Genomic DNA, 25,234 nt, shown 5'->3' with positions numbered 1-25,234 from the left:
ATCTCTGATATCCTTTCTTCCACTTGATCGATTCAGCTGTTGATACTTGGGTATGCTTCACAAAGTTCTCCGGCTGTGTTTTTAAGCTCTATCAGGTCATTTGTGTTCTCTAAACTGGTTATTCTAGTTATCAATTCTTCTAATCTTTTTCAAGGTTCTTAGCTTCCTTGCATTGGGTTAGAACATGCTGCTTTAGCTCAGAAGAGTTTGTTATTACCCACCTTCTGAAGCCTAATTTAGTCAATTCATCAAACTTGTTTCCTGTTCAGTTTTGTTCTTCTGCTGGTGAGGAGTTGTGATCTTCTGGAGAAGAAGAGGCATTCTGGATTTTGGAATTTTCAGCCTTTTTGTGCTGGCTTTTCCTCATCTTCATGGATTTATCTACCTTTGATCTTTCATGTTGGTGACCTTTGGTGTGGTTTTTGTGTGGACATCCTTTTTGTTGATGTTGATGCTGTTTCTTTCTGTTAGTTTTCCTTCTAACAGGCCCCTCTGCTGCAGGTCTGCTGGAGTTTGCTGGAGGTCCACTCCAGACCCTGTTTGCCTGGGTGTCACCAGTGAAAGCTTCAGAACAGCAAAGATTGCTGCCTGTTCCTTCCTCTGGAAGCTTCATCCCAGAGGGGCACCTGCCAGATGCCAGTCAGAGCTCTCCTGTATGAGGTGTCTGTTGACCCCTGCTGGGAGGTGTCTCCTAGTCAAGAGGCACGGGGTTCAGGGACCCACTTGAGGAGGCAGTCTGTCCCTTAACCAAGCTTCAGTGCTGTGCTGGGAGCTCCACTTCTCTCTTCAGAGCTGGCAGGCAGGAACGTTTAAGTCTGCTGAAGCTGTGTCCACAGCTGCCCCTTCCCCCAGGTGCTCTATCCTAGGGAGATCTATAAGCCCCTGACTGGGGCTACTACCTTTCTTTCAGAGATGCCCTGCTCAGAGAGGAGGAATCTAGAGAGGCAGTCTGGCTACAATGGCTTTGCTAAGCTGCAGTTTTCCCTGCCCAGTTCGAACTTCTCAATGTCTTTGTTTACACTGTGAGGAGAAAACCACCTACTCAAGCCTCAGTAATGGCGGACGCCCCTCCTCCCACCAAGCTTGAGTGTCCCAGGTTGACTTCAGACTGCTGTGCTGGCAGTGAGAATTACAAGCCAGTGGATCTTAGCTTGCTGGTCTCTGTGGGGTGGGATCCACTGAACTAGACCACTTGGCTCTCTGCCTTCAGTCTTCTTTCCAGGGAAGTGAACGGTTCTGTCTTGCTGGCATTCCAGGTGCCACTGGGGTATTAAAAAAAAAAAACTGCAGCTAGCTCGGTGTCTGCCCTAACAGCTGCCCAGTTTTGTGCTTGAAACCCAGGGCCCTGGTGGTATACATAGCCAAGTGAATCTCCTGGTCTGCGGGTTGTGAAGATGGTGGGAAAAGCATAGCATCTGGGCCAGAATGCACCATTTTTCATAGCACAGTCTCTCACGGCTTCCCTTAGGTAGGGGAGGGGGTTCCCTGACCCCTTGCATTTCCCCAGGTGAAGCGACACCCCACCCTGCTTCAGCTCACCCTCTGTAGGCTGCACCCACTGTCTAACAGTCACAATGAGATGAGCCAGTTACCTCAGTTGGAAATGCAGAAATCACCCACCTTCTGTGTTTATCTCACTGGGAGCTGAAGACTGGAGCTGTTCCTATTCAGTCATCTTGCCAGCCACCCGAGTCTGTGTGTGTCTTTACAAGTGAAGTGTGTTTCTTGTAGGCAACAGATCATTGAGTCTTGTTTTTTTCATCCATTCAGCCATTCTGTATCTTTTGATTGGAGAATTTAGTGCATTTACATTCAGTGTTGTTATTGATAAGTAAAGCCTTATTCCTGCCATTTTGTTATTTGTTTTCTGTTTTTCTGTGGGCTTCTTTCTTCTTTTCTTCCTTCCTTCCTGTCTTCCTTTATTGTGAAGATGATTTTTCTCTGGTAGTGTGCTTTAATTTCTTATTTTTTATGTATTTGTTGTATGTTTTTGATTTGAGGTTACCATGACATTTGCACATACTACCTTAAACCTATTATTTTGAACTGATGACAACTTAACACTGACTGTGTAAACAAACACATGAAAAGTAATGCAAACTCTATACTTTAACTTTGTCCCCCTGCATTTAAACTTTATGTTGTTTCTCTTTATGTACTGTTTATGCCTTAAAAAGTTGTTCTAGTTTTATTGGTTCATCATTTAGTCTTTCTACTTAAGTCAAGGGAAGTTTACACACCACAGTTACAGTGTTATCCTAAACTTGTGTTTTTCTGTGTGCTTACTATAATACCAGTGAGTTTTTTTACCCTCCCTTCTTCTTGCTCATTAACATCGTTTTCTTTCAGATAGAACTCTCTTTAGCATTTCTCATAGGACAGGTCTAGTATTGATGAAATCCATCAGCTTTTGTTTGTCTTGGAAGGTCTTTTTTCTTCCTTTATTTCTTAGGAAGGGAGGAAGGGAGGAAGGCAGGAAGGGAGGAAAGGAGGAAGGGAGGGAGGGGGGAGGGAGGGAGGGAGGTAGAGAAGGGAAGGAAGGAAATCAAGCAATGAGAGAGACATTGCCGACCTGGATCTGGAGGTCTACAAGCTGATTTCTTTTTTTGAGAGAAGGAAAGAAAAAAAAAGGAGTGAAGGAGAGGAAGAAAGAGGAAGAAAAAGAGGGAGAGAGAATGGAAATGTTGCTTTACTCTAAAAAAATTGGTATTAATAATGGCCAATCAATGTTTCATTTAAACCTTTGAGTAGGTGTGATGTGGTATTGACAAGAATGTATATTTTGTGTATTTAAAGTGGAGAGCTCTATAAATATTTATTAAGTTTACTTGTTCCGGATCTGAGTTCAAGTCCTTGATATCCTTATTAATTTTCTGTCTCATTGAGTCTAAGTCTCTGTATCTGGGTGTTAGGATCGTTAGCTCTTGTTGTTGCATTGATCCTTTTACCACTATATCTTTGTTGCTTTAAAATATATGTTATCAGATATGAGAATTGCAACTCCTGCTTTTTATTTATTTATTTATATTTGCTCTTCATTTGGTTGGTAAATCTTTCTCCATCCCTTTGTTTTGAGTCTTTGTATATCCTTGCATGTGAAATGGGTCTGGATGTAACGTGCTGTTGGGTTTTGGCTGTATCTTTTGATTGGGGGATTTAGTCGATTTAAATTTAGGGTTACTGCCATTTGATGTTAACTGGCTGTTTTATCTGTTCGTTGATGTAAATTCTTCTTTATGTTGATGCTCTTTACTTTTTGGTATATTTTTAGAAAGGCTAATACTGGTTGTTTCTTTCTGTGTGTAATGCTTCTTTCAGAAGCTCTTGTAAAGCAGGCCTGGTGATAATAAAATCTCTGAGTACTTGCCTGTTCATAAAAGATTTTATTTTTCCTTCAGTTGTGAAGCTTAGGTTGGCTGGATATGAAATTCTGGGCTGAAGGTTCTGTTCTTTAAGGATGTTGAATAATGTCCCCCACTCTCTTCTGGCTTGTAGAGTTTCTGCTGAGAGATCTGCTGTAAGTCTGTAGGCATCCCTTTGTAATTAACCTGACCTTTCTCTCTGGCTGCCCTTAGTATTTTCTCCTTCGTTTCAACCCTGGTGAATCTAACAATTATGTGCCTTGGGGTTGCTCTTCTTGAGGAATATCTTTGTGGTGTTCTCTGTATTACCTGGGGTTGAATATTGTCCTGCTTTGCTAGTTTAGGAAAATTTTCCTGAATAATATCCTGAAGAATATTTTCCAGCTTGGATTCATTCTTTCCATCACATTCAGTTACACCTGTCAAACGTAAATTTGGTCTTTTCACATAGTCCCACATTTCTTGGAGACTTTGCTCATTCCTTTTTATCCTTTTTTCTCTAATCTTGTCTTCTCGTTTTATTTCATTAAGTTGGACTTCAACCTCTGATATCCTTTCTTCTGGTTGAACAATTTGAGTGTTTAAACCTGTGCATACTTCTCGGAGTTCCTGCATTGTATTCTTCAGTTCTGTTAATTCACTTATATTCCTCTCTAAGTTGTCTATTCTCATTAGGATTTCGTCAAACCTTTTTTCAAAGTTCTTAGTTTCTTCACATTGGGTTACAACATGTTCTTTTAACTCACAGAAGTTTCTTATTATCCATCTTCTGAAGCCTGATTCTGTTAATGGGATGCGCTCGTTCTCCATCAAGTCTTGTTCCCTTGTTGATGAGGAACTGTGATCCTCTTTAGAGGGAGAGGCGTTCTGATTTTGAGTATTCTCAGCCTTTTTACGCTAGTTTCTTCCCATCGTTGTAAATTTATCCACCTGTCGTCTTTGTAATTACCAACTTTCAAATTAGGTGTCTGAGTGGACGTCCAAGTTGTTAATTCCCAGGGCCGAAATATGAGCAACCCACTGTGCTGGCCAAAACAGTGGCGTTAAGACTGATGGTGCTTTCCTGCTCAGGAATCTCCAGTCTGCCTTCTTTCTTGAGTACATAATAGGCAACTCTGCCTTCCCGGAGCTCCAAACCTTGGTCAGAAGGGGAACCAGTCCCGTTTAGTCTGCACCAAGAGCTGCTGTGCCAAGGTGCCGGCACAACTGCTGCGCTGGCCACAAAAGTCGCGCTGGCAACCCGTGTGGCTCCTCCAAACCTTGGTCTGAAGGGGAACCAGTCCCGTTTACTCTGCACGGAGAGCTGCCGTGCTGAGGTGCTGGTGAAACCACTGCGCCAGCCACAAGAGTTGCCCTGGCGACCCGTGGAGCTCCTTCACTGGGAATCTTCTGCTCTGTGAGTGACCAAAATTTGTCTCAAAGTGCGGCATCCTCTTGTTCTCTGAGCTTTCACTGGGAGCTGCAATCCCGAGATGTTAGCGATCGGCCATCTTGGATAGTTCCTAAAATATGTTTTAACTGGATATACTATTCTAGGGTAGAAGTTTTTTTTTTCTTTTGGCACATTAAATATGTCATGCCACTCTCTCCTGGTTGTGCTACTTTTTCCTGGCCTGTAAGGCTTCCACTGAGGAGTCTGTTGCAGACATATTGGAGCTCCATTGTAAGTTATTTATTTATTTTCTCTTACTGCTTTTAGGATCCTTTCTTTATCCTTGACTTTTGGGAGTTGGATTGTAAAATGCCTTGAGGTCATCTTTTTTGGGTTAAATCTGCTGGTGCTTTATAACCTTGTTGTACTTGATTGTTGATGTACTTATCTAGGTTTGACAAGTTCTTTGATATTCTCTCTTCGAATAAGTACTCTCTCCCTATTTCTTTCTATATCTCCTCTTTAAGGCCAATAACTCTTAGATTTGCCCATTTGAGGCTATTTTCTAGATTCTGTAGGCATGTTTCATTATCTTTTATTCTTTTTATTTTCACATAGCCTGTCTTTTAAAGCTCACTAATTCTTTCTTCTACTTGATCAGTTCTGCTATTGAGAGACTCTGATGCATTGTTCAATGCGTCAATTGCATTTTTCAGGTCCACAATTTCTGCTTAATTATTTCAATCTCTTTGTTAAATTTAAGTGATAGAATTCTGAATTCCTTCTCTGTGTTATCTTGGATTTATTTGAGTTTCCTGAAAACAGCTATTTTGAATTCTTTGTCTGAAAGGTCATCTATCTCTGTTTCTCCAGGATTAGTCCTGGTGCTTTATTTAGTTCATTTAGTGAGGCCATGTTTTTCTAGATGGTGTTGATGCTTATAGATGTTTTCTGGTGTCTGGACATTGATGAGTTAGGTATTAGTCTTCACAATCTGAGCTTGTTTGTGCCTATTCTTCTTGGGAAGGCTTTCCAGGTATTAGGCCATTCTTGCATTGCTACAAAGAAATACTTGAGACTGGATAATTTATGAAGAAAAGAGGTTTAATTGAATCATGGTTCTGCAGACTGTGTAAGCAGCATGACCCTGGCACCTACTTGGCTTCTGTGAAGCCCTGGGGAACTTTTAATCATGGCAAAAGGTAAAGAGGGAACAGACATGTCATGTGGCCAGAGCAGGAGAGAGAGGGAGTGAGTTAAATGGGGGGAGCTGCCACATACTTTTAAACCAGATCTTATGTGAACTCAGAGCAAGAGGTCACTTATCACCAAGGGAATGGACTAAGCCATTCAAGAGGGATCTGCCTTCAAGATCCAAACACCTCCCACCAGGCCCCACTTCCACATTGGAGATTATAATTCAACATAAGATTTGGATGGGAATAAATATCCAAATTATCACCAGGTCTTCGAAGGGACTTGGGCCCCAAGCCCAGTAATGCTGTGGGGTTTTTTTTTTTTTTTGCAGACTTTTAGAGGTACCACTTCCGTGGTCTTTGAGAAGATACAGAAGAATTCTCCGGATTACCAGGCAGAGACTCATTCTTGTCCTTTAATTTCTCTGAAGCATATGGAGTCTCTCTGTGCTGAGCCCTCTGAAACTAGGGGTATGATGATGCAAACACCCCTGTGGCCACTACCACTGGGACTGTGCTGTGTCAAACCTGAAGCTGGCTCAGCATTGGGCCTTCCCCTCAGGGCAGTGAGTTCCCCCCAGGTCCCAGGTGTGTCTAGAGATGTTGTCTGGGATCCCGGGACTGGAGTTTAAAATCTTAGCAGTTTACCTGATGTTAAATTCTGCTGCAGCCAAGCTGTCACTGAAACTACAATACAAAGCTTTTCCCACTCTTCCCTCCCCTTACCACAGGCAGATGAGCCTCTACCTGTGGCCACCACCACCACTAGTCCATAGGGGGTTCTGCTGGGCTGCCACCAATGTTTGCTTACAGCCCAAGGGCTCTTCCATCAGCTTATGGTGAATGCTGCCAGGCTTGGGACTCACCCTTCCAGTCGTGGGCTTCCCCTTGGCCCAGGGCAGGTCCAGAAATACTGTCCAAGAACTTAGGCCTAGACTCAGAGACCCCAAGAGCCTACTGTTGCTCTACCTTACTGTGGCTGAGCTAGTACATAGGGTGCAAGACAAAGTCCCCTTTACTTTTCTCTCTGCTTTTCTCAAACAGAATGAGTCTTTCACCATAGTCACCACAGCTGGGAATATGCTGGGTCTCCCCTGAAGCCAGCATGTCTTGGAGCTCAGGGCCCATGGCATACTCCCTGGATATTGCTGGTTGTTATTCAGGGTTCAAGGGCTCTTTAGTCAGCAGGTGATGAATCCTACCAGTGTTGGGTCCTTCCCTTTAACGCATCAGGTTCCCTTTTGGCCCAGGGTGTGGCTAGAGATATCATCTGGGAGCTAGGGCCTGGAAAGGAGCCCGGTATTTTGCTGCCAGAGTAATGATCCATGCTTATTGCTTTGGTCATTTCCTTGCTCTCTAAGTCCTTCAGCACTTCCTTATTACTAACTACAGTAAATAAAATGCTTCAGCCTCATTTTCTATACTCTATATTAACTTCTCCAAATATTTATTGAGGACTTCTAAATGTCAGGTAATGTGCCAGGTGCAGGGACACAGAAGAAAACATGGGCTCTGTCATCGGGAGCCTACAGTCTCCTAGAGCAGTGTGGGAAGTGCACCAAGTGTGCAGAGGGGCTGGGGGCTGAGGAAGAGAGAAGACCTCATCCAGCCTGGGGGGCAGGGGTGCAGTGAGTTTGAGGAGAAGTCAGGAAAGGCTTCCTTGAGGGAATTCATGTCTGGTTTTACCTTTACAGAAGAATAGGAGTTGGCCAGGCTCTGTGTGTGTGTGGGGGGGAGGGGTACACATATGTATGAGGATGTGTGTGTCTGTGTGTGTGCATGTGTGTGTGTGTGTGTTTGTGTAAGTGTGTTGAAGGCTCTCTTGCATAGCAGAGAGGCAATTTGTGTTTGAGAGAGCAGCGTGTGTCAAGGCCTCTTGATAACATATTGCATGAGTGTGAGGGGGACTGCCAGAAGGCTGGAATTCAGGGGCTGGCTTGTGGAAGACCCCAATGCCTTGTAAGGTGCTCGGACTTGGTGTTTCAGTTCAGTAATTCAGTGACTGAGAGAGTCTACTTGCGGGAGTTTTAGGGCTTCTGTGGACCCTTTGGAAAGGGGAATAGAAGAGCTGTGGACCTCAAAGATTTTAAGGAGAGGAGGAAAATGGTTTGAGTTGTGTTTTAAGTCAACTCTTATGGGGAACTCTGTGAAGGTTGGATTTCAAAGGGACAATCTGACAGCAGGAAGGCCTGCAAGGAGGCAGTGAAAGGTGGAAACAGAATGGAACAGTGACAGTACTCACAAGGTGAAATTGACTGGACATGGCTATGGAAAAGGGATACAGGGATGAAAGAAAAATAGTAGGGGAGAAGGGGCAACCCATAATCTCCTGGCTTAGAAGGAAGAGGGTAAGTTTCTGAGGGGAGGAGGATGGGTTCATTTTCAGATAGGTTGCTTTAGAGGTGTACTCTGACTGCTCTGTTTCTGACCTATCCAAAGCTGTTCCTGCTATTTCACACACTGACTCTATGGCACTGGTCATAGCTCTGTTCCAACCCAGGCCTCTATAGACCATGCTCATTCCTGTGACAGGGCTTGTGGTCCCTCTGATGGTCCATCTGTAAAAATCCTATTTGCCCACCTGGATGCCACTCAATCTCTTCTCTCTCCCACTCCCACAATCTCTGTTATCCCAACACTCATGGACGCTGGCTCCTCTGTACTCCTCCAGTACTATCCAGTACTAAAGATTCTTATTTTTTGTTTATTTTGTTTTTTGAGACAGGCACTCACTTTGTTGTGCAGACTGGAGTGTAATGGCATGAACATGGCTCACTGCAGCCTCAACTCCAGGGCTCAAGCAATTCTCACACCTCAGCCCCACTGAGTAGCTAGAACTACAGGCATGTGCCACCAGGCTGGGCTAATTTTTAAATTTTTTATAGAGATGGGGTTTCACTATGTTGCCCAGGCTGGTTTTTAAGTGGGTTCGAGCAGTTCTCATTCCTCAGCCCTGCAAGTAGCTGGAACTACAGGTGCATGCCACCATGCTTGGCTAATTTTTTAAAAATGTTTTTTAGAGATGGAGTTTCGCCTTGTTGCCCATGCTGGCCTTGAACTCCTGGGCCTCAGGCGTGGCCTGCCTGAGCCTCCCACAGTATTGGGATTACAGGCATGAGCCACAACACCTGCTTTATTTTTCAAGTATACTAATTTTTTTTCCCTTAAAGTAGCAAGTTCCTTAATGTTAGGGGCTTCAGAAACACCTAGCTTAGTGTGAAGAAGACAGTGGTTACTCAGTGAATAGATAGAATCATGAATGTTAGATCTTGAGGTTGTGGTTTTCTTTTTTTTCCTTTTTGTGAGATGGAGTCTCGAACTGTCACCCAGGCTGGTGTGCAGTGGCACGATCTCGGTTCACTGCAACCTCCACCTCCTTCAAGCAATTCTCCTGCTTCAGCCTCCCAAGTAGCTAGGATTACAGGCACACACCACCATGCCTGTCTAATTTTTTGTATTTTTGGTAGAGACAGGGTTTCACTACATTGGCCAGGCTGGTCTCAAACTCCTGACCTTGTGATCTGCCCTCCTTGGCCTCCCAAAGTGCTGGGATTACAGGCGTGAGCCACTGCGCCCAGCCAAAGTTGTGGTTTTCAAACCGTACTGTATAAGAAACATCTAAGGAGTATATGGAAATGCAGATATTCGGCCCATGGGTGGTTCTGATACAGGTGGCTTTCAGACAACACTTAGAGAAACACTGGCTTAAACTTAAAGATCAACTAAGCTAATTCTGTCTCTTTAGAGAGAGGAAACCACGAGCTGGCATGTAAGCAAGTTGCCAGTTTCTCATGTTGCCTAGTGGAACACCCAAGACTGCACTTGGGTCCCCGACTTCTAGCTGAATGCTTTTCCTCCCATCCAACACACTGCTTCCACCTGATCAAAAGATGTCTTTCTAAAAGCCGAAATCCTCTTTAGAAGAATAAGGCAACATCTCCTTTCACTTACAGTTTAAACATTGCCAGAAGAAATGAGATATGTTAGATGCCATCTTTGTTCTCTAGGAATTTCCAATCTTAGGTATCAGGAGAGGGAATCCACTTCTTGATGCTGCTTAAAGCAGAAGAATCCTAGAGGGAGAATTGTGGGCTGTGGATTGATTGATGGGATTCCATTTTAGTAGCATCTCTCCTGTTGAGGAAAACATCTGCGTGAAGATGAACTAAGCCTAATTTTGTGCAACTCATGTTTTCCTGTTTCTTGTAAAGCACATCAGTAATTACAAAATATAATGTGTTTTCAGCAGTGCCTAAATACAAATGTCTATTTAAGTGTATGTTGGTAGTTCAGATAGTAAATAGACTTGTTAATTTTCCTTGACATCATAGAATGTTCAGGAGAGAAATGGTGAATGTCATTTCAAGCCACTCTCTTTTCTACATTCATTCTTTAAAGAAAAACATTTAGTACTGTCAGCAAACCTGAAATAGCATGAGATGAAAAATGTGGGCTGAATCTTTATATTTGAGCTGAAGAGATGAAAGCATTCTCTCCTTTCAGTCTTTCCCTTTTCTTTCAGTTCCAAGTGCCATACTGAAAATAATATGCTGGGTTTTCCCCCTTGTAGATCACTGTTTTCTTACTAGCCATGGTCATTTTCATGTTTGTTTAATTTTTTTTATTGATAGTGTTAAAGAATTGGGAGAATGCTGATTAAATAATGTACCTGGATATCCGTAGGACATTGCCTCTTGTAAATTCCTTGAGGGCAGTGTAGAGAAAAGTTAGTTAGATGCTATTATTAGGGTTTGTAGGTGGTTGGGAAACCTAAACGAAAGCGTTTGTGACTGATTTCCTGTTGTCTGGCGGGAGAGCTTGTGTACTGAGAGGCAGAACTTTCCTTTGCACCCACTCTGTTCACTTTTTTCCATCAATGATGGAGTGGAAATTACAAGGGAGTAAATGCTTGTTCAATACAAGGATCATGTTTGATTAATTAAATTGAAATCGTCTGTCCTGCAAAATACTGTATGCCCGTAACTGAAAGTGCTTAAGCTGTGTCTTCGTGGCCATCTGTTAGGGATGCTCTTAAGGGACTCCTGCTTGGGAGGGAGGTGGAACATGTTTGGATTCTTTTTTAACCCTGTGATTCTATTACTGTACCATCTTTCGGCTCTAAGTTAGGTATCTCTTATAATCTGTTGTAAATCTCTGACTTACCAAGGTGGAAGCCTAAAGGTGTCGGGCACCCTGAGTGCCATGTCGGTGTGCCGGGGATGCTTATGCTTCTGAAACAAACATGCCTTCAGACATGAGGCCTTCAAATAAGTGAGTGAATATTTGGGAAGAATTACTATAAACAACTTTGTTTCAGGAATACTGATTTCTTCTTTGATGGACTAACTAAAAGTCAATGACAGAGAGAGGAGGACTTGAAGTAGAGGATGAAAGTTCAATGGAGCTAGTTCTCTTTTTGATCAGGTGTTTTTAGCTCAGTGGCCCCTGAGGGATCTTGCTCAGAGCCTAGACTATCAGTCCTGGGGCAGGGCAGGGTGAAGTAGGGAGAGGATGTACTTCCATGTTCCTCTCTTATGAACTTCCTTCACAAGTCTGGATGAGGGAATTTACTGATACCTTGTTACGAAACTGGCAAAATGAAACACAGATCAATCTTTAGCTCATCATCTTACTTATTGTCTTTAATAGACATCTTATTTCACTTGTAAGGAATTTTGAAATTCTTAGCATTGAATATCTCATCTTTTAAAGTTGAGTCCAAAGGACATGGGTTTCTTAGAAATGAACACATTTCTAAACTGTTGGGGAGAAAAAAAAAAACCACATGAACGAGAGTTGATTCTTGGCCCAACTGTGGGATCACATTTGGGGTGTGATGGTCAGATAGTTTAGCCAATGCAGTTTCTATCCAGCCCCCTAGAGAAGGTGCTGTGCTCCCGACTGACTGCTGAGGAGAGGATTTCACATCTCTTGCATTCCCTGCTGCTGTGGCCCCTCCTCGACCTCTGCCTTTGGGAACACACCTGCTTTGCCTTGCTGCCTGTGCAAATGTTGGACAAGGAGACACACACTCATCCCCAGCTCAGCAGAGCTGGAGTGTGCATTTCTGGAATTTTCCATTTGGGAATCTCTACTTCTGGGATTTAACTCTTCTGCCTCCTGGCTGCTGGTGAGGCGTCTCGGACTGTCTTCTGCTTCTCAGTTCCCTTCCCGGGTGTTCTATTTCCTTGGAGTGTCAAGACTCACAAGGGACCTGCTACTGAGATAGCCAGAGGGTCAGGAGAGAACGGGGTGGAGGCAGAGTCAGGCTGCTGAGGAAACACAGCGCCGAGAGTCCCAAGTCTCAGGTGAGCAGCTCTTAGCAGCGAGTTATGGGGGCTTTCAAGTGGAGCCAGACTTCCTGGAGGGTAATGGATGTGGCTGAAGTGGGTGTCCAGGGAGGCAGTCTGCAGCCAGGCACTCTGGTACTGCAGGACCTCGTGGCACTCTTGCCTTAGATTTTACATACTCGCCACAGCTGAGCACTGTCACAGGTGCTCCAGGGCCTGGGAAGGGAAGGCACAGGCTCGCGATGGCCAGACTTTGGGTGCCGCCCCGGCCTCTGGACGCAGCCTTCTGGGTCCATGCTGGGAACTCCAGAGCTGGGGGTAGAGTGAGAAAAAAAAAAAGGGTATGTGGAGCTAAGACATGATCATAAGAGCAAGAGGGGAAGAATTCTGCAGTGGCAGTGAGGTAACTGTTGGATACCTTTGTGAGATCAAAGAATGTGGGAGTGCTTCTGACTACATTATTTTAAAATTATATGAAGTATTTTGGGCATACAGGATGTATTAAGAATAATACAATGAAATTTACATAACCCCCACCCAACTTGAGAAATAAAAATTAACAACCACAGGAAAAACTCACTCATATGCGTCTCCCTGATTTTATCCCCATCTCCTCTAAGAGGTAATCACGATCCTGAGTTCACACCCTTTATTTTTTAAATGAGGAAAAGGAAGCCCAGAGAAGTGGGGAACTGGTTTATTTATTTATTTTTATTGCATTTTAGGTTTTGGGGTACATGTGAAGAACATGCAAGATAGTTGCATAGGTACGCATGTGACAGTGTGATTTGCTGCCTTCCTCCCCTTCATCTATATCTGGCATTTCTCCCCATGCTATCTCTCCCCAACTCCCCACCCCGCATTGTCCCTCCCCTATTCCCCAAAACAGACCCCAGTGTGTAGTGCTCCCCTCCCTGCGTCCACGTGTTCTCATTGTTCAACACCCACCTATGAGTGAGAACATGTGGTATTTCATTTTCTGTTCTTGTGTCGGTTTGCTGAGAATGATGTTCTCCAGGTTCATCCATATTTCTACAAAGGACATGAACTCATCGTTTTTGATTGCTGCATAATATTCCATGGTGTATATGTGCCACATTTTCCCTGTCTAGTCTATCATCGATGGGCATTTGGGCTGATTCCAGGTCTTTGCTATTGTAAACAGTGCTGCAATGAACATTCCTGTGCATGTGTCCTTATAGTAGAACGATTTATAGTCCTTTGGATATATACCCAGTAATGGGATTGCTGGGTCAAATGGAATTTCTATTTCTAGGTCCTTGAGGAATCGCCACACTGTCTTCCAAATGGTTGAACTAATTTACAGTCCCACCAGCAGTGTAAAAGTGTTCCTATTTCTCCACATCCTCTCCAGCATCTGTCTCCAGATTTTTTAATGATTGCCATTCTAATTGGCATGAGCTGGTATCTCAATGTAGTTTTGATTTGCATTTCTCTAATGACCAGTGATGATGAGCATTTTTTCATATGTTTGTTGGCCTCATGTATGTCTTCTTTTGTAAATTGTTTCTTCATATCCTTTGCCCACTTTTGAATGGACTTGTTTGTTTTTTTCTTGTAAATCTGTTTGAGTTCTTTGTAAATTCTGGATATCAGCCCTTTGTCAGATGGGTAAACTGCAAACATTTTTTCCCATTCTGTTGGTTGCTGATTCACTCTAATGACTGTTTCTTTTGCCGTGTAGAAGCTGTGGAGTTTGATTAGGTCCCATTTGTCTATTTTGGCTTTCGTTGCCAATGCTTTTGGTGTTTTGGTCATGAAGTCCTTGCCTACTCCTATATCCTGAATAGTTTTGCCTAGATTTTCTTCTAGGGTTTTTATGGTGTTAGGTCTTATATTTAAGTCTTTAATCCATCTGGAGTTAATTTTAGTGTAAGGTGTCAGGAAGGGGTCCAGTTTCTGCTTTCTGTACACAGCTAGCCAGTTTTCCCAATACCATTTATTAAACAGGGAATCCTTTCCCCATTGCTTTTCTTTGTCAGGTTTATCAAAGATTGTATGGTTGTAGATATGTTGTGTTGTCTCCGATGCCTCTGTTCTGTTCCATTAGTCTATATCTCTGTTTTGGAACCAGTACCATGCTGTTTTGATTACTGTAGCCTTGTAGTATAGTTTGAAGTCCAGTAGTATGATGCCTCCTGCTGTGTTCTTTTTACTTAGAATTGACTTGGCTATGCAGTCTCTTTTTTGGTTCCATATGAGGTTAAGGTGGTTTTTTTCCAGTTCTGTGAAGAAGGTCATTGGTAGCTTGATGGGGATAGCATTGAATCTGTAAATTACTTTGGGCAGTATGGCCATTTTCACAATATTGATTCTTCCTAACCATGAACATGGAATGTTTCTCCATCTGTTTGTGTCCTCTCTTACTTCATTGAGCAGTGGTTTGTAGCTCTCCTTGAAGAGGTCCTTTACATTCCTTGTTAGTTGTATTCCTAGGTATTTTATTCTCTTTGTAGCAATTGTGAATGGCAGTTCATTCTTGATTTGGTTCTCTTTAAGTCTGTTATTGGTGTATAGGAATGCTTGTGATTTTTGCACAGTGATTTTGTATCCTGAGACTTTGCTGAAGTTGCTTATCAGTTTCAGGAGATTTTGGGCTGAGATGATGGGATCTTATAGATGTACTATCATGTCCTCTGCAAATAGAGACAATTTGGCTTCCTCCTTTCCTATTTGAATACCCTTTATTTCTTTTTCTTGCCTGATTGCTCTGGCTAGAACTTACAGCACTATACTGAATAGGAGTGGTGAGAGAGGGCATCCTTGTCTAGTGCCAGATTTCAAAGGGAATGCTTCCAGTTTTTGCCCATTCAGTATGATATTGGCTGTTGGTTTGTTGTAAATAGCTTTTATTATTTTGAGATACGTTCTGTCAATACTGAGTTTATTGAGGGTTTTTAGCATAAAGGGCTGTTGAATTTTGTCAAAGGCCTTCTCTGCATCAATTGAGATAATTATATGGTTTTTGTTTTTGGTTCTGTTTATGTGGTGAATTACGTTTATAGACTTGCATATGTTGAACCAGCCTTGCATCCCCGGGATGAATCCTACTTGATCATGGTGGATAAGCTTTTTGATATGCTGTTGCAATCGGCCTGCCAGTATTTTATTGAAGATTTTTGCATCTGTGTTCATCATGGATATTGGCCTGAAGTTTAGTTTTCTTGTTGGGTCTCTGCCAGGTTTTGGTATCAGGATGATGTTGGTCTCATAAAATGATTTGGGAAGGATTCCCTCTTTTTGGATTATTTGGAATAGTTTCAGGAGGAATGATAACAGTTCCTCTTTGTGTGTCTGGTAGAATTCAGCTGTGAATCCATCTGGACCTGGGCTTTTTTTGTGTGGTAGGCTCTTAATTGCTGCCTCAACTTCAGATCTTGTTATTGGTCTATTAATGGTCTCGACTTCTTCCTGGTTTAGGCTTGAGAGAACACCAGTGTCCAGGAATTTATCCATTTCTTCCAGGTTTACTAGTTTTTATGCATAGAATTGTTTGTAATATTCTCTGATGATGGTTAGAATTTCTGTGGAATCTGTGGTGATTTCCCCTTTATCATTTTTTATTGCATCTATTTGGTTATTCTCTCTTTTATTTTTTATTAATCTGGCTAGTGGTCTATTTTCTTGATCTTTTAGAAAAACCAGCTCCTGGATTTATTGATTTTTTTGAAGGGTTTTTTATGTCTCTATCTCCTTCAGTTCTGCTCTGATCTTAGTTATTTATTGTCTTCTGCTAGGTTTTGAGTTTTTTTTATCTTGCTCCTCTTGCTCTTTCAATTTTGATGATAGGGTGTCAATTTTGGATCTCTCCACTCTTCTCATGTGGGCACTTATTGCTATATATTTTCCTCTAGAGACTGCATTAAATGTGTCCCAGAGATTCTGGTATGTTGTGTCTTCATTCTCGTTGGTTTTGAAGAACTTCTTTATTTCTGCCTTCATTTTGTTGTTTATCCAGTCAACATTCAAGAGCCAGTTGTTCAGTTTCCATGAAGCTGTGCAGTTCTGGGTTAGTTTCTGAATTCTTAGTTCTAACTTGATTGCACTATGGTCTGAGAGACTGTTTGTTATGATTTTCATTCTTTTGCATTTGCTGAGGGTTGATTTACTTCCAATTATGTGGTCAATTCTTGAGTAGGTGTGATGTGGTGCTGAGAAGAATGTATATTCTGTGGATTTGGGGTGGAGAGTTCTGTAAATGTCTATCAGGTTTGCTTGTTCCAGGTCTGAGTTCAATTCCCTGATATCCTTGTTAATTTTCTGTCTGGTTGATCTGTCTAATATTGACAGTGGAGTGTTAAAGTCTCCCACTATTATTGTGTGGGAGTCTAAGTCTCTTTGTAAGTCTTTAGAAACTTGCCTTATGTATCTGGGTGCTCCTGTATTGGGTCCATATATATTTAGGATCATTAGCTCTTCTTGTTGTATCGATCCTTTTACCATTATGCAATGTCCTTCTTTGTCTCTTTTGATCTTTGTTGCTTTAAAGTCTATTTTATCAGAGATGAGAATTGCAACTCCTGGTTTATTTTTGCTCTCCATTTGCTTGGTAAATCTTCCTCCATTCCTTTATTTTGAGCCTTTGTGTATCCTTGCATGTGAGATGGGTTTCCTGGATACAGCACACTGATGGGTTTTGGCTTTTTATCCAATTTGCCAGTCTGTGTCTTTTGATTGGTGCATTCATCCCATTTACATTTAGGGTTAATACTGTTATGTGTGAATTTGATACTGCCATTTTGATGCTAGCTGGCTGTTTTGCCCGTTAGTTGATGCGGATTCTTCATTTTGTTGCTGCTCTTTACCCTTTGGTATGTTTTTGGTGTGGCTGGTACTGGTTGTTCCTTTCTATGTGTAGTGCCTCTTTCAGGAGCTCTTGTAAAGCAGGCCTGGTGGTGACAAAATCTCTGAGTACTTGCTTGTTCGTAAAGGATTTTATTTTTCCTTCACTTACGAAGCTTAGTTTGGCTGGATATGAAATTCTGGGTTGAAAGTTCTTTTCTTTAAGGATGTTGAATATTGGCCCCCACTCTTTTCTGGCTTGTAGGGTTTCTGCCGAGAGATCTGCTGTGAGTCTGATGGGCTTCCCTTTGTGGGTGACCCGACCTTTCTCTCTGGCTGCCCTTAGCATTTCCTCCTTCATTTCAACCCTGGTGAATCTGATGATTATGTGCCTTGGGGTTGCTCTTCTTGTGGAGTATCTTTGTGGTGTTCTCTGTATTTCCTGGACTTGAATATTGGCCTGCCTTGCTAGGTTGGGGACGTTTTTCTGGATAATATCCTTAAGAGTATTTTCCAGCTTGGATTCATTCTCTTCGTTACGTTCAGGTACACCTATCAAAAATAGATTAGGTCTCTTCACATAGTCCCACATTTCTTGGAGACTTTGTTCATTCCTTTTTGCACTTTTTTCTCTAATCTTGGTTTCTCGTTTTATTTCATTGAGTTGATCTTCGACCTCTGATATCCTTTCTTCTGCTTGGTCAATTCGGCTGTTGAGACTTGTTCATTCTTCGTGAAGTTCTCGTGTTGTGTTTTTCAGCTCCTTCAATTCACTCATATTCCTCTGTAAGTTGTCCATTCTTGTTATCATTTCCTCAAATCTTTTTTCAACGTTCTTAGTTTCTTTGCATTGAGTTAGAACATGTTCTTTTAGCTCATGGAAGTTTCTCATTACCCAACTTCTGAAGTCTGATTCTGTCTTTTCATTATACTCATTCTCTGTCCAGCTTTGTTCCCTTGCTGGTGAGGAGTTGTGGTCCCTTGTAGGAGGTGAGGTGTTCTGGTTTCGGGTGTTTTCCTCCTTTTTGCGCTGGTTTCTTATCTTTGTGGATTTATCCACCTGTCATCTGAGTAGTTGCTGACTTTTTGATTGGGTCTCTGAGTGGACACCCAGATTGTTGATGATGAAATATTTCTGTTTCTTAGTTTTCCTTCTAACAGTCTAGCCTCTCTGCTGTAAGACTGCTGAGGTCCACTCCAGGCCCTGCTTGCCTGGGGATCACCTGCAGCAGCTGCGGAACAGTAAGGGTTGCTACCAGTTTCTTTTGCTATCTTTGTCCCAGAATGATGCCCGCCAAATGTCAGTCTGATCAACCCTTTGTGAGGTGACTCTTTGTATATACAGGGTTTAGGGAGCTGCTTGAGGAGACAGTCTGTTCTTTATAGGAGCTCAATTGCTGATCTGTGATCTCCATTATTCATTCAGAGCTGCTAGGCAGGTACCTTTAAGTCTGCTGCAGCAGAACTCATAACCCCATTTTTTTCCCCAGGTGCTCTGTCCCAGGGAGTTAGGGCTTTATTTATGAGTATCCATTATGCTGCTGCATTTTTTTTTTTTCAGGGCTGCCCTGTCCAGCAAGGAGGCAGCCTAGTCACTGTCTGCCTGCAGAGGCTTTGCTGACCTGCTGTGGGATCCGCCCTGTTGCTGTGTGAACATCCCTACAGTCCTGTTTATATGGGTGTGGTTAGAACTGCCTTGGCAATGGTGGCCCACCTCTGTAATGGCGGACTCTCTCTGTTATGGTGGGTTGCCTCAGCAATGGCAGGCTGCCTCAGCAATGGTGGACTACCTCCTTAGGGGTTGAGTGCCTCAGTAATGGTGGATGCCCCTCCCCCACTGAGCTGCACTGTCCTGGGGTCAGCTGTGCTTGCCATGAAACTCTCAACCCTGAGAATTTCCAATTGCTGTTTTTTGTTTGTTTGTTTTTGTGGGGGTGGGACCTGCTGAGCCTGATCACCTGGCCTTTTTTATTTTAAGTTGAATGGTTGACTCTCTCCCAGGTGTTCCAGTCGCCTGCTGAAAGGGTGCTGGGATATGTGTGATTTCCCATGCGGCGACCCACTGCGCTGGCTGAAACAATGGCTCTGCCTGGGAATCTCTTGGCCTGGCTCCCTGTTTCAGACCCGTTTAATCAGATGAATGGACAAATCTGCCTTCTTGGAGCTCCAATTGCCAGCTTAAAAGGGCAATCAGACCAGTGTATTTTATATGGAGAGCTGCCGCACTGGGGCACTGGCAAAACAGCCGCGCCAGCCAGAACAGCTGTGCTGGTGACATGTGGGGCTCCTCTGCCTGGGAATCTCCTGGTCTGTGGGCAATAAAAATCCATCTGGAAATGCGGCGTCCACTCACACTCTGTGCTTTCACTGGGAGCTGCAATCCTCAGCTGCTCCTAAAGGGCCATCTTGGATCTTCTCTGGAACTGGTTTAATTTCACACTCCAGAGTAGTGAGAGCCACAAGATGCCTTCTGCTTCTTTCCTTGGGGCACAGTTTATTGTTAGTAAACTTGTACTCCTTCTCAGCCTTTTGAGTATAATCAAGTCTGTAGTGTCTGTGATAAGATAGCTTAGAGATTATGTTTGCAGTCCCTATCAGCTGTGTGGCTTTGTACAATAAGCATGGAGAATTGAAGACAAGGAATTTTAGCCAACACTTACTTGTTTGGAACTTTGGGCTGGTACAGTAAAGTATAAAGGGATACCATGACATCTGGGGACAGTCAGATGTACAGGTTCTTAGAATAAAAATTGCAGGGGACTGTCATGATGGTGGCACTGAGCTATAAAATGAAAGAGCATCACAATCAAACTTCTTTCACAGCTTTTCTTTTGCTAATGCCCAATTAGACATCTTCCAAGCCTTCATAAAAGCAGTCCTGCTGAAATAAAAAAATATCATTTTAAAACATTTTCCTAGGAAAGCATTATCAGGATGTTTCTTTGGCTTCCTGGGAGAAATGAACATGTGATTAATATATATTTTCTGGCGAATAAGAACCAGGATTGAAGAAACATGTTTGGAGCTATTAAATTTTAATAAAAATAAAACAAACAAAATTACTTTTCTATTGCTGATAGAATGATACATAATTTTGAAATTCTGGTGGAAGCACAGGTATTTTCCCCCATTTTTATTTATAGATCTTTAACAGCCTAGGGTTTACACCCTGTCACTTTTTTCTTGCCGTTTTTTTTCCTTTAAAAATAGCACCTAACAATTTTCACCTCGAACTCATCCACTCACATTTTAAAAGGTGATATCTTTGGAGAAAACTTGTAGTTGATCACAAGATCATCCACTAGACTTAATTTTATCTGGAAGGCTGACCTGACATTAAATGTTTGTGAAAAGAGCTGTGAAAAGTAAGCACTACATGGGAAGATTTGTGAGTTCTTTAATTCAGAAGAGATAGGAAGCTGTGGATTTTTGCATTAATCCATTTATTGAATAACAGGAGGAAATCAGACTGCCCGTGATTACCCACCCTTGTTTACCAGTTGGAATGCCCAGCTGCAGCTGGGTTGATTTGACAGTGCACAGGGTTGGGTTTAATCATCTTCTTTTGTCTGTCTTGAAAGCGGATGTTGAAGTGGAATCTCTCCACCTGCTGTATAAGAAGCAGTATCTCCCTCTTCACACTTGACTTCATAAAACTTTAATGTCTTTCCAGGATTGATAAGAGTTGATGAAGCCTACTGTTTCAGACTTGGCATTTTTGCTTTTGTTTTTCAGACTGTTTATTCCATGGCTCCGTTCCCTTTCCCACAATTGGCAGAGTTGAGGGAAAAATATACCTACAACATTACACCATTCCCAGCCACAGTAAAACCCACCTCAGTTTCTGGGTAAGGTTTTTTAATTCCTTGTTGTTTTTATGATGGAAGACTTAATATCTTAATTTGTTATTGTAAATTAATATTTATGAAGCCCCAGAAATCTGTTAATTTGAAACTTAGAATCTGAATGTCCCTTTCCAAATGGTTTTGACTTGACCTCAAGAGATTTTTAAAAGTGTATTTTCCAGAGGAATTTGGAACATAAACTGAAGAGATATTTAGTGACCCCACAACTTATCTGATGATATCAAGCATTAAAAATCTCAATAGTTAAAATAGTGTGGAACCTGTATACAAATACATAGATGAGCTAATTTGGAAACTGTGAAGACCAGAAATTGACAACTCTATATACAAGGGTAATCACATGAAAAATAGGCATATTGAATCCATGGAAGAAAGTTAAGCTATTTAGTAAATGGTGATGGGCTAATGAGAACTAATTTGGAACAGAACTGAGAGTCAAACGTCTTACTATATGCCAGGATAAATTTCATATGGATGAAGAAACAATGAAATAATAAAATTAGCATAAGAAAATGTGGAAGAATTCCTTTAGTTCTTTGGAATTGGGAAGGCCTTAATAACTGACTCAAAATAAAAAAAAGGAAAAAAATATAAGTACTTTAAATATAATTTTCTGCGTGGCCCAAACCAAACCTCTATAAGTAGACTCAAAAATATCTGTGGAAGGCTACTTTTAACTTACCATACAAAATAGGGACTGATATTGCTGATATATAAAACCCATAGAAATCGATAAGAAAATGGCCACCCAAGCTGGATGTGGTGGCTCATGCCTGTAATGCTAGTACTTTGGGAAGCTGAAGCAGAAGGATCACTTGAGGCCAGGAATTCAAAACCAGCCTGGGCAACATAGCAAGACCCTGTCTCTACAAAAAATACAAAAATTAGCTGGGTGTAGCAGTGCAGCCTATAGTCCTAGCTACTCGGGAGGCTAAGGCAGGAGGATTGCTTGAGCCCAGAAGTTTATAATAGTGGAATATTGGAAACCACTCAAGTGTACACCATTAGCAGCTTGGTTTCACACTATGGGCTGTGTACAACCAGTACACCTGTAATAAGAGGAAGCTTTGTGTATGAATATGGAAAGGCTTCTTTTCTTTCTTTGTTTTTTCTAAACCTTGCTCTGTCACCCAGGCTAGACTGCAGTGGTATGATCATGGCATACTGCAGCCTTAACCTTTCAGGTTCAAGTGATTTTCCCGTCTCAGTCTCCTAAGCAGCTGGGACCACTGCCACGCACCACCATGCCTGGCTAATTTTTAGATTTCTTGTAGAGACAGAGTCTCGCTATGTTACCCAGGCTGGTCTTGAACTCTTGGGCTCAAGCAGTCCTCCTGCCTTGGCCTCCCAAAGTGCTGAGATTATAGGTGTGAGCCACTGTGCCCAGCCCGTAAAGATTTCTTACATGAATAAAGGCAAGATGCAGAAGAGCATATTATAGTATGCTAATAGTTATGCAAAAAGAAGAGAAAAATAAAAGCAGGTAGTCATATTTGCTTATCTGTGTACAGAGAAACTGAAGAATACATAAGAACCAGTAACAATGGTCACCTGTGGGAATTAGGTGGGAGATTCCCAAAGGGGACCATGGTTACTAGTTTCAATGGGCAGAAGTTGGACAGAGATGCAAGGGAAACTTATTATAAATCATGTAATTATATATAATTTTGTTTCTTTTGAGATGGAGTCTTGCTCTGTTGTTGCCCAGGCTGGAATGCAGTGGTGCGATCTCAGCTCACTGCAACCTCTGCCTCCTGGGTTCAAGCAATTCTCTAGCCTCAGCCTTCTGAGTAGTTGGAATTACAGGTGCGCACCACCACGCCCAGCTAATTTTTGTATATTTTTAGTAGAGATGGGGTTTCACTGTGTTAATTATATATAATTCTATGTTAATTATATTTACAGTATTTAAACCATGTAACTTTATTATGTTTTAAAATACCATGGTTTTCTTTGTGTATTTCTTTTTGTCTTTTATGTTTTTCAAGACGCCATAGTAAGGTCAGAGACAGCGATGAAGAGAATGACCCAGATGATGAGGATGCTGTTGTTAATGCAGTGGGATGTCTTGGACCTTTCAGTGGGTTCTTGGCTCCTGAACTGCAGAAGTACCAAAAACAGATTAAAGGTAAAGAGATGGCTCTTGATTTAGATACCATGATGTATTGGCTTACTATAATAGGGGTAATATTGTTGTGTCTTATAGATGCCTCAGTAATTTTCTGAACTGGTTACAACTATTAAAAGTCTTTATTAGGCTAGGCATGATGGATCATGCCTGTAAGCCCAGCACTTTAGAAGGCTCAGACAGGAGGATCATTTGAAGACAAGGTGTTCAAGACCAGCCTGAACAACATAGGGGAGACTCTGTCTCTACCAAAAAAAAAAAAAAAAAGACAACAACAATATTAAAAAGTCATTACTAGGCTGGGTGCGGTGGCTCATGCCTGTAAACCCAGCACTTTGGAAGGCTGAGGCAGGTGGATCATGAGGTCAGGAGTTTGAGACCAGCCTAGCCAATATGGTGAAACTCCTTCTCTACTAAAAATACAAAAATTAGCTTGGCATGGTGGCGCTCTCCTGTAGACCCAGCTGCTTGGGAGGCTGAGGCAGGAGAATCACTTGAACCCAAGAGGTGGAGGTTGCAGTGAGCCCAGATTGTGCCAGCCTGGGTGACAGTGTAAAATTCCGTCTTAAAAAAAGATCATTACTAAAAATATCTCCTTTGTTACTTTATCTTTTTTATCACTTAAAGAGTTTTCTCTGTATTATGTGTTACATGCATAATAAACATTTCTTTTTCTCTGTGATGACTTTTGCTCCCATTCATTGGATTCAACTTTGTATGCTAAGTTCCTTAGCACAGAGCCTGGCATATACTAGATGCTTAATATATTCTATCTGAGTTTAATTTACATTATTCCAGACTGACTTCTCTTCCAATAGGATTAGCCTTTAAATCAAAACACTATTGTCACCTCTACTTGAATTTCTTGAGTGATAAGAAACTCATTATTTCAAAAGACACTTTGCTAGATTCTTCCCCTTAGTCCATGGTTTCTAGTTACAAAGAGGTAATTTCCACCTACCCATTCTACTAATAGTTTTTCTCTCTCTTTTTTTTTTCTGTTTGAAGGCATTGTTGTTTATTAACTGACCAGATTACAAAAATAATCATGGTAGACCCCTTAGTTCATCCTTCTAATAAGCCTGTAGCTCTTCTCTTCCCCGTTGCCAGCATCTCTACCTTCTTCAAAATAGGAGGGCTTTTTCTTCCTTCCACCTTGTAAAGAGGATAATTTGAAGGGTCATAGGAAGTTGTCACAGGAAGTTATTGGCTGCTTTGAAGCCTTTTCCAACAGTATATATCCATGAATCAGATCCTCCAGGCAGACGATGTCATATTTACCAAGAGATTGAGCAAAGTGTTATCTGTAATGGCAATTTGCTTCTTATTGATTTTTGCTATAACGACATTTGTAGATTAGTTCATTTACTTACATTAAGTTTGGGTACACCCATGCAATGTATGGTTCTCCAATCCTTGCTATGTTAATTCAAGCCTTCTTGAGCTTAACAAAGGTTCCCTTGAAGATCTGGCAAAGGGGAAGAAACCCCAACACCTTTCAGACCTTTGGGCTCACACCATTGATACCTCTGATCCTTAGGGAAAATGCCAGTTTGAGTTCTGTAAGAACATAGAAGTTGTCAGATTTTCTTGCCATTCCAATCTCAGTTCTGTCCATCTGCCTGTATTCCTTGTGACTGTGTTTAGCTTGTTCATAGATAAGCTTCCTCCTTGTCTTTTGAAGCATCTTTTGGGCAAACTTCTTTCTCAGGTGCTTGATCTTTAGCTCTGCAAAATTCCTCTGCTTTTTCTTAAGGGTTTCTTGCATAGCAGGAACCTTTTTCTTCTCTTCAACACATTATCATGTCCTCTAAAGCTTTCTCAAAGACCCAAGTTCAAAATTTCTTTAAGCATGTCTCTTAAGCTGTGACTTCTGTACCTTTTATTTATTTATTTATTTTTGAGATGGAGTTTCGCTCTTGTTGTCGAGGCTGGAGTGCAGTGGTGCGGTCTCAGCTCACTGCAACCTCCACCTCCTGGGTTCAAGCGATTCTCCTGCCTCAGCCTCCCAAGTAGCTGGAGTTACAGGCATGTGCCACCACACTTGTATAATTTTGTATTTTTAGTAGACATGGGGTTCCACTACATTGGCCATGCTGGTCTCGAACTCCTGACCTCAGGTGATCCACCCACCTCAGCCTCCCAAAATACTTGGATTAGAGGCATCAACTATCACACCTGGCCTTTTTGGACTTCCTAATATTCTGTTAATTTACC

At 42.0% G+C, this 25,234-nt stretch overlaps 1 protein-coding gene across 6 annotated transcripts in view; it reads left to right on the top strand.

The window, feature by feature from the left end:
- The window catches only part of TBC1D30 (TBC1 domain family member 30), a 118,058-nt gene that overhangs the window by 80,409 nt on the left and 12,415 nt on the right, over window positions 1-25,234 (top strand). For all 6 annotated transcript variants that reach the window (XM_035256194.3, XM_035256193.3, XM_002752706.7 and 3 more), the window contains 2 exons: window positions 20,759-20,871; window positions 22,878-23,017. In XM_035256194.3, coding sequence (XP_035112085.1) covers window positions 20,759-20,871; window positions 22,878-23,017 — 253 coding nt within the window. The remainder of the gene's footprint in view (window positions 1-20,758; window positions 20,872-22,877; window positions 23,018-25,234) is intronic.

This window comes from Callithrix jacchus, chromosome 9 (assembly GCF_049354715.1).
Source record: "Callithrix jacchus isolate 240 chromosome 9, calJac240_pri, whole genome shotgun sequence".
Taxonomy (NCBI): Eukaryota; Metazoa; Chordata; class Mammalia; order Primates; family Cebidae; genus Callithrix; species Callithrix jacchus.
Note: the sequence above shows the minus strand (reverse complement) of the source record. Positions and strands in the feature narration are given on the sequence as shown.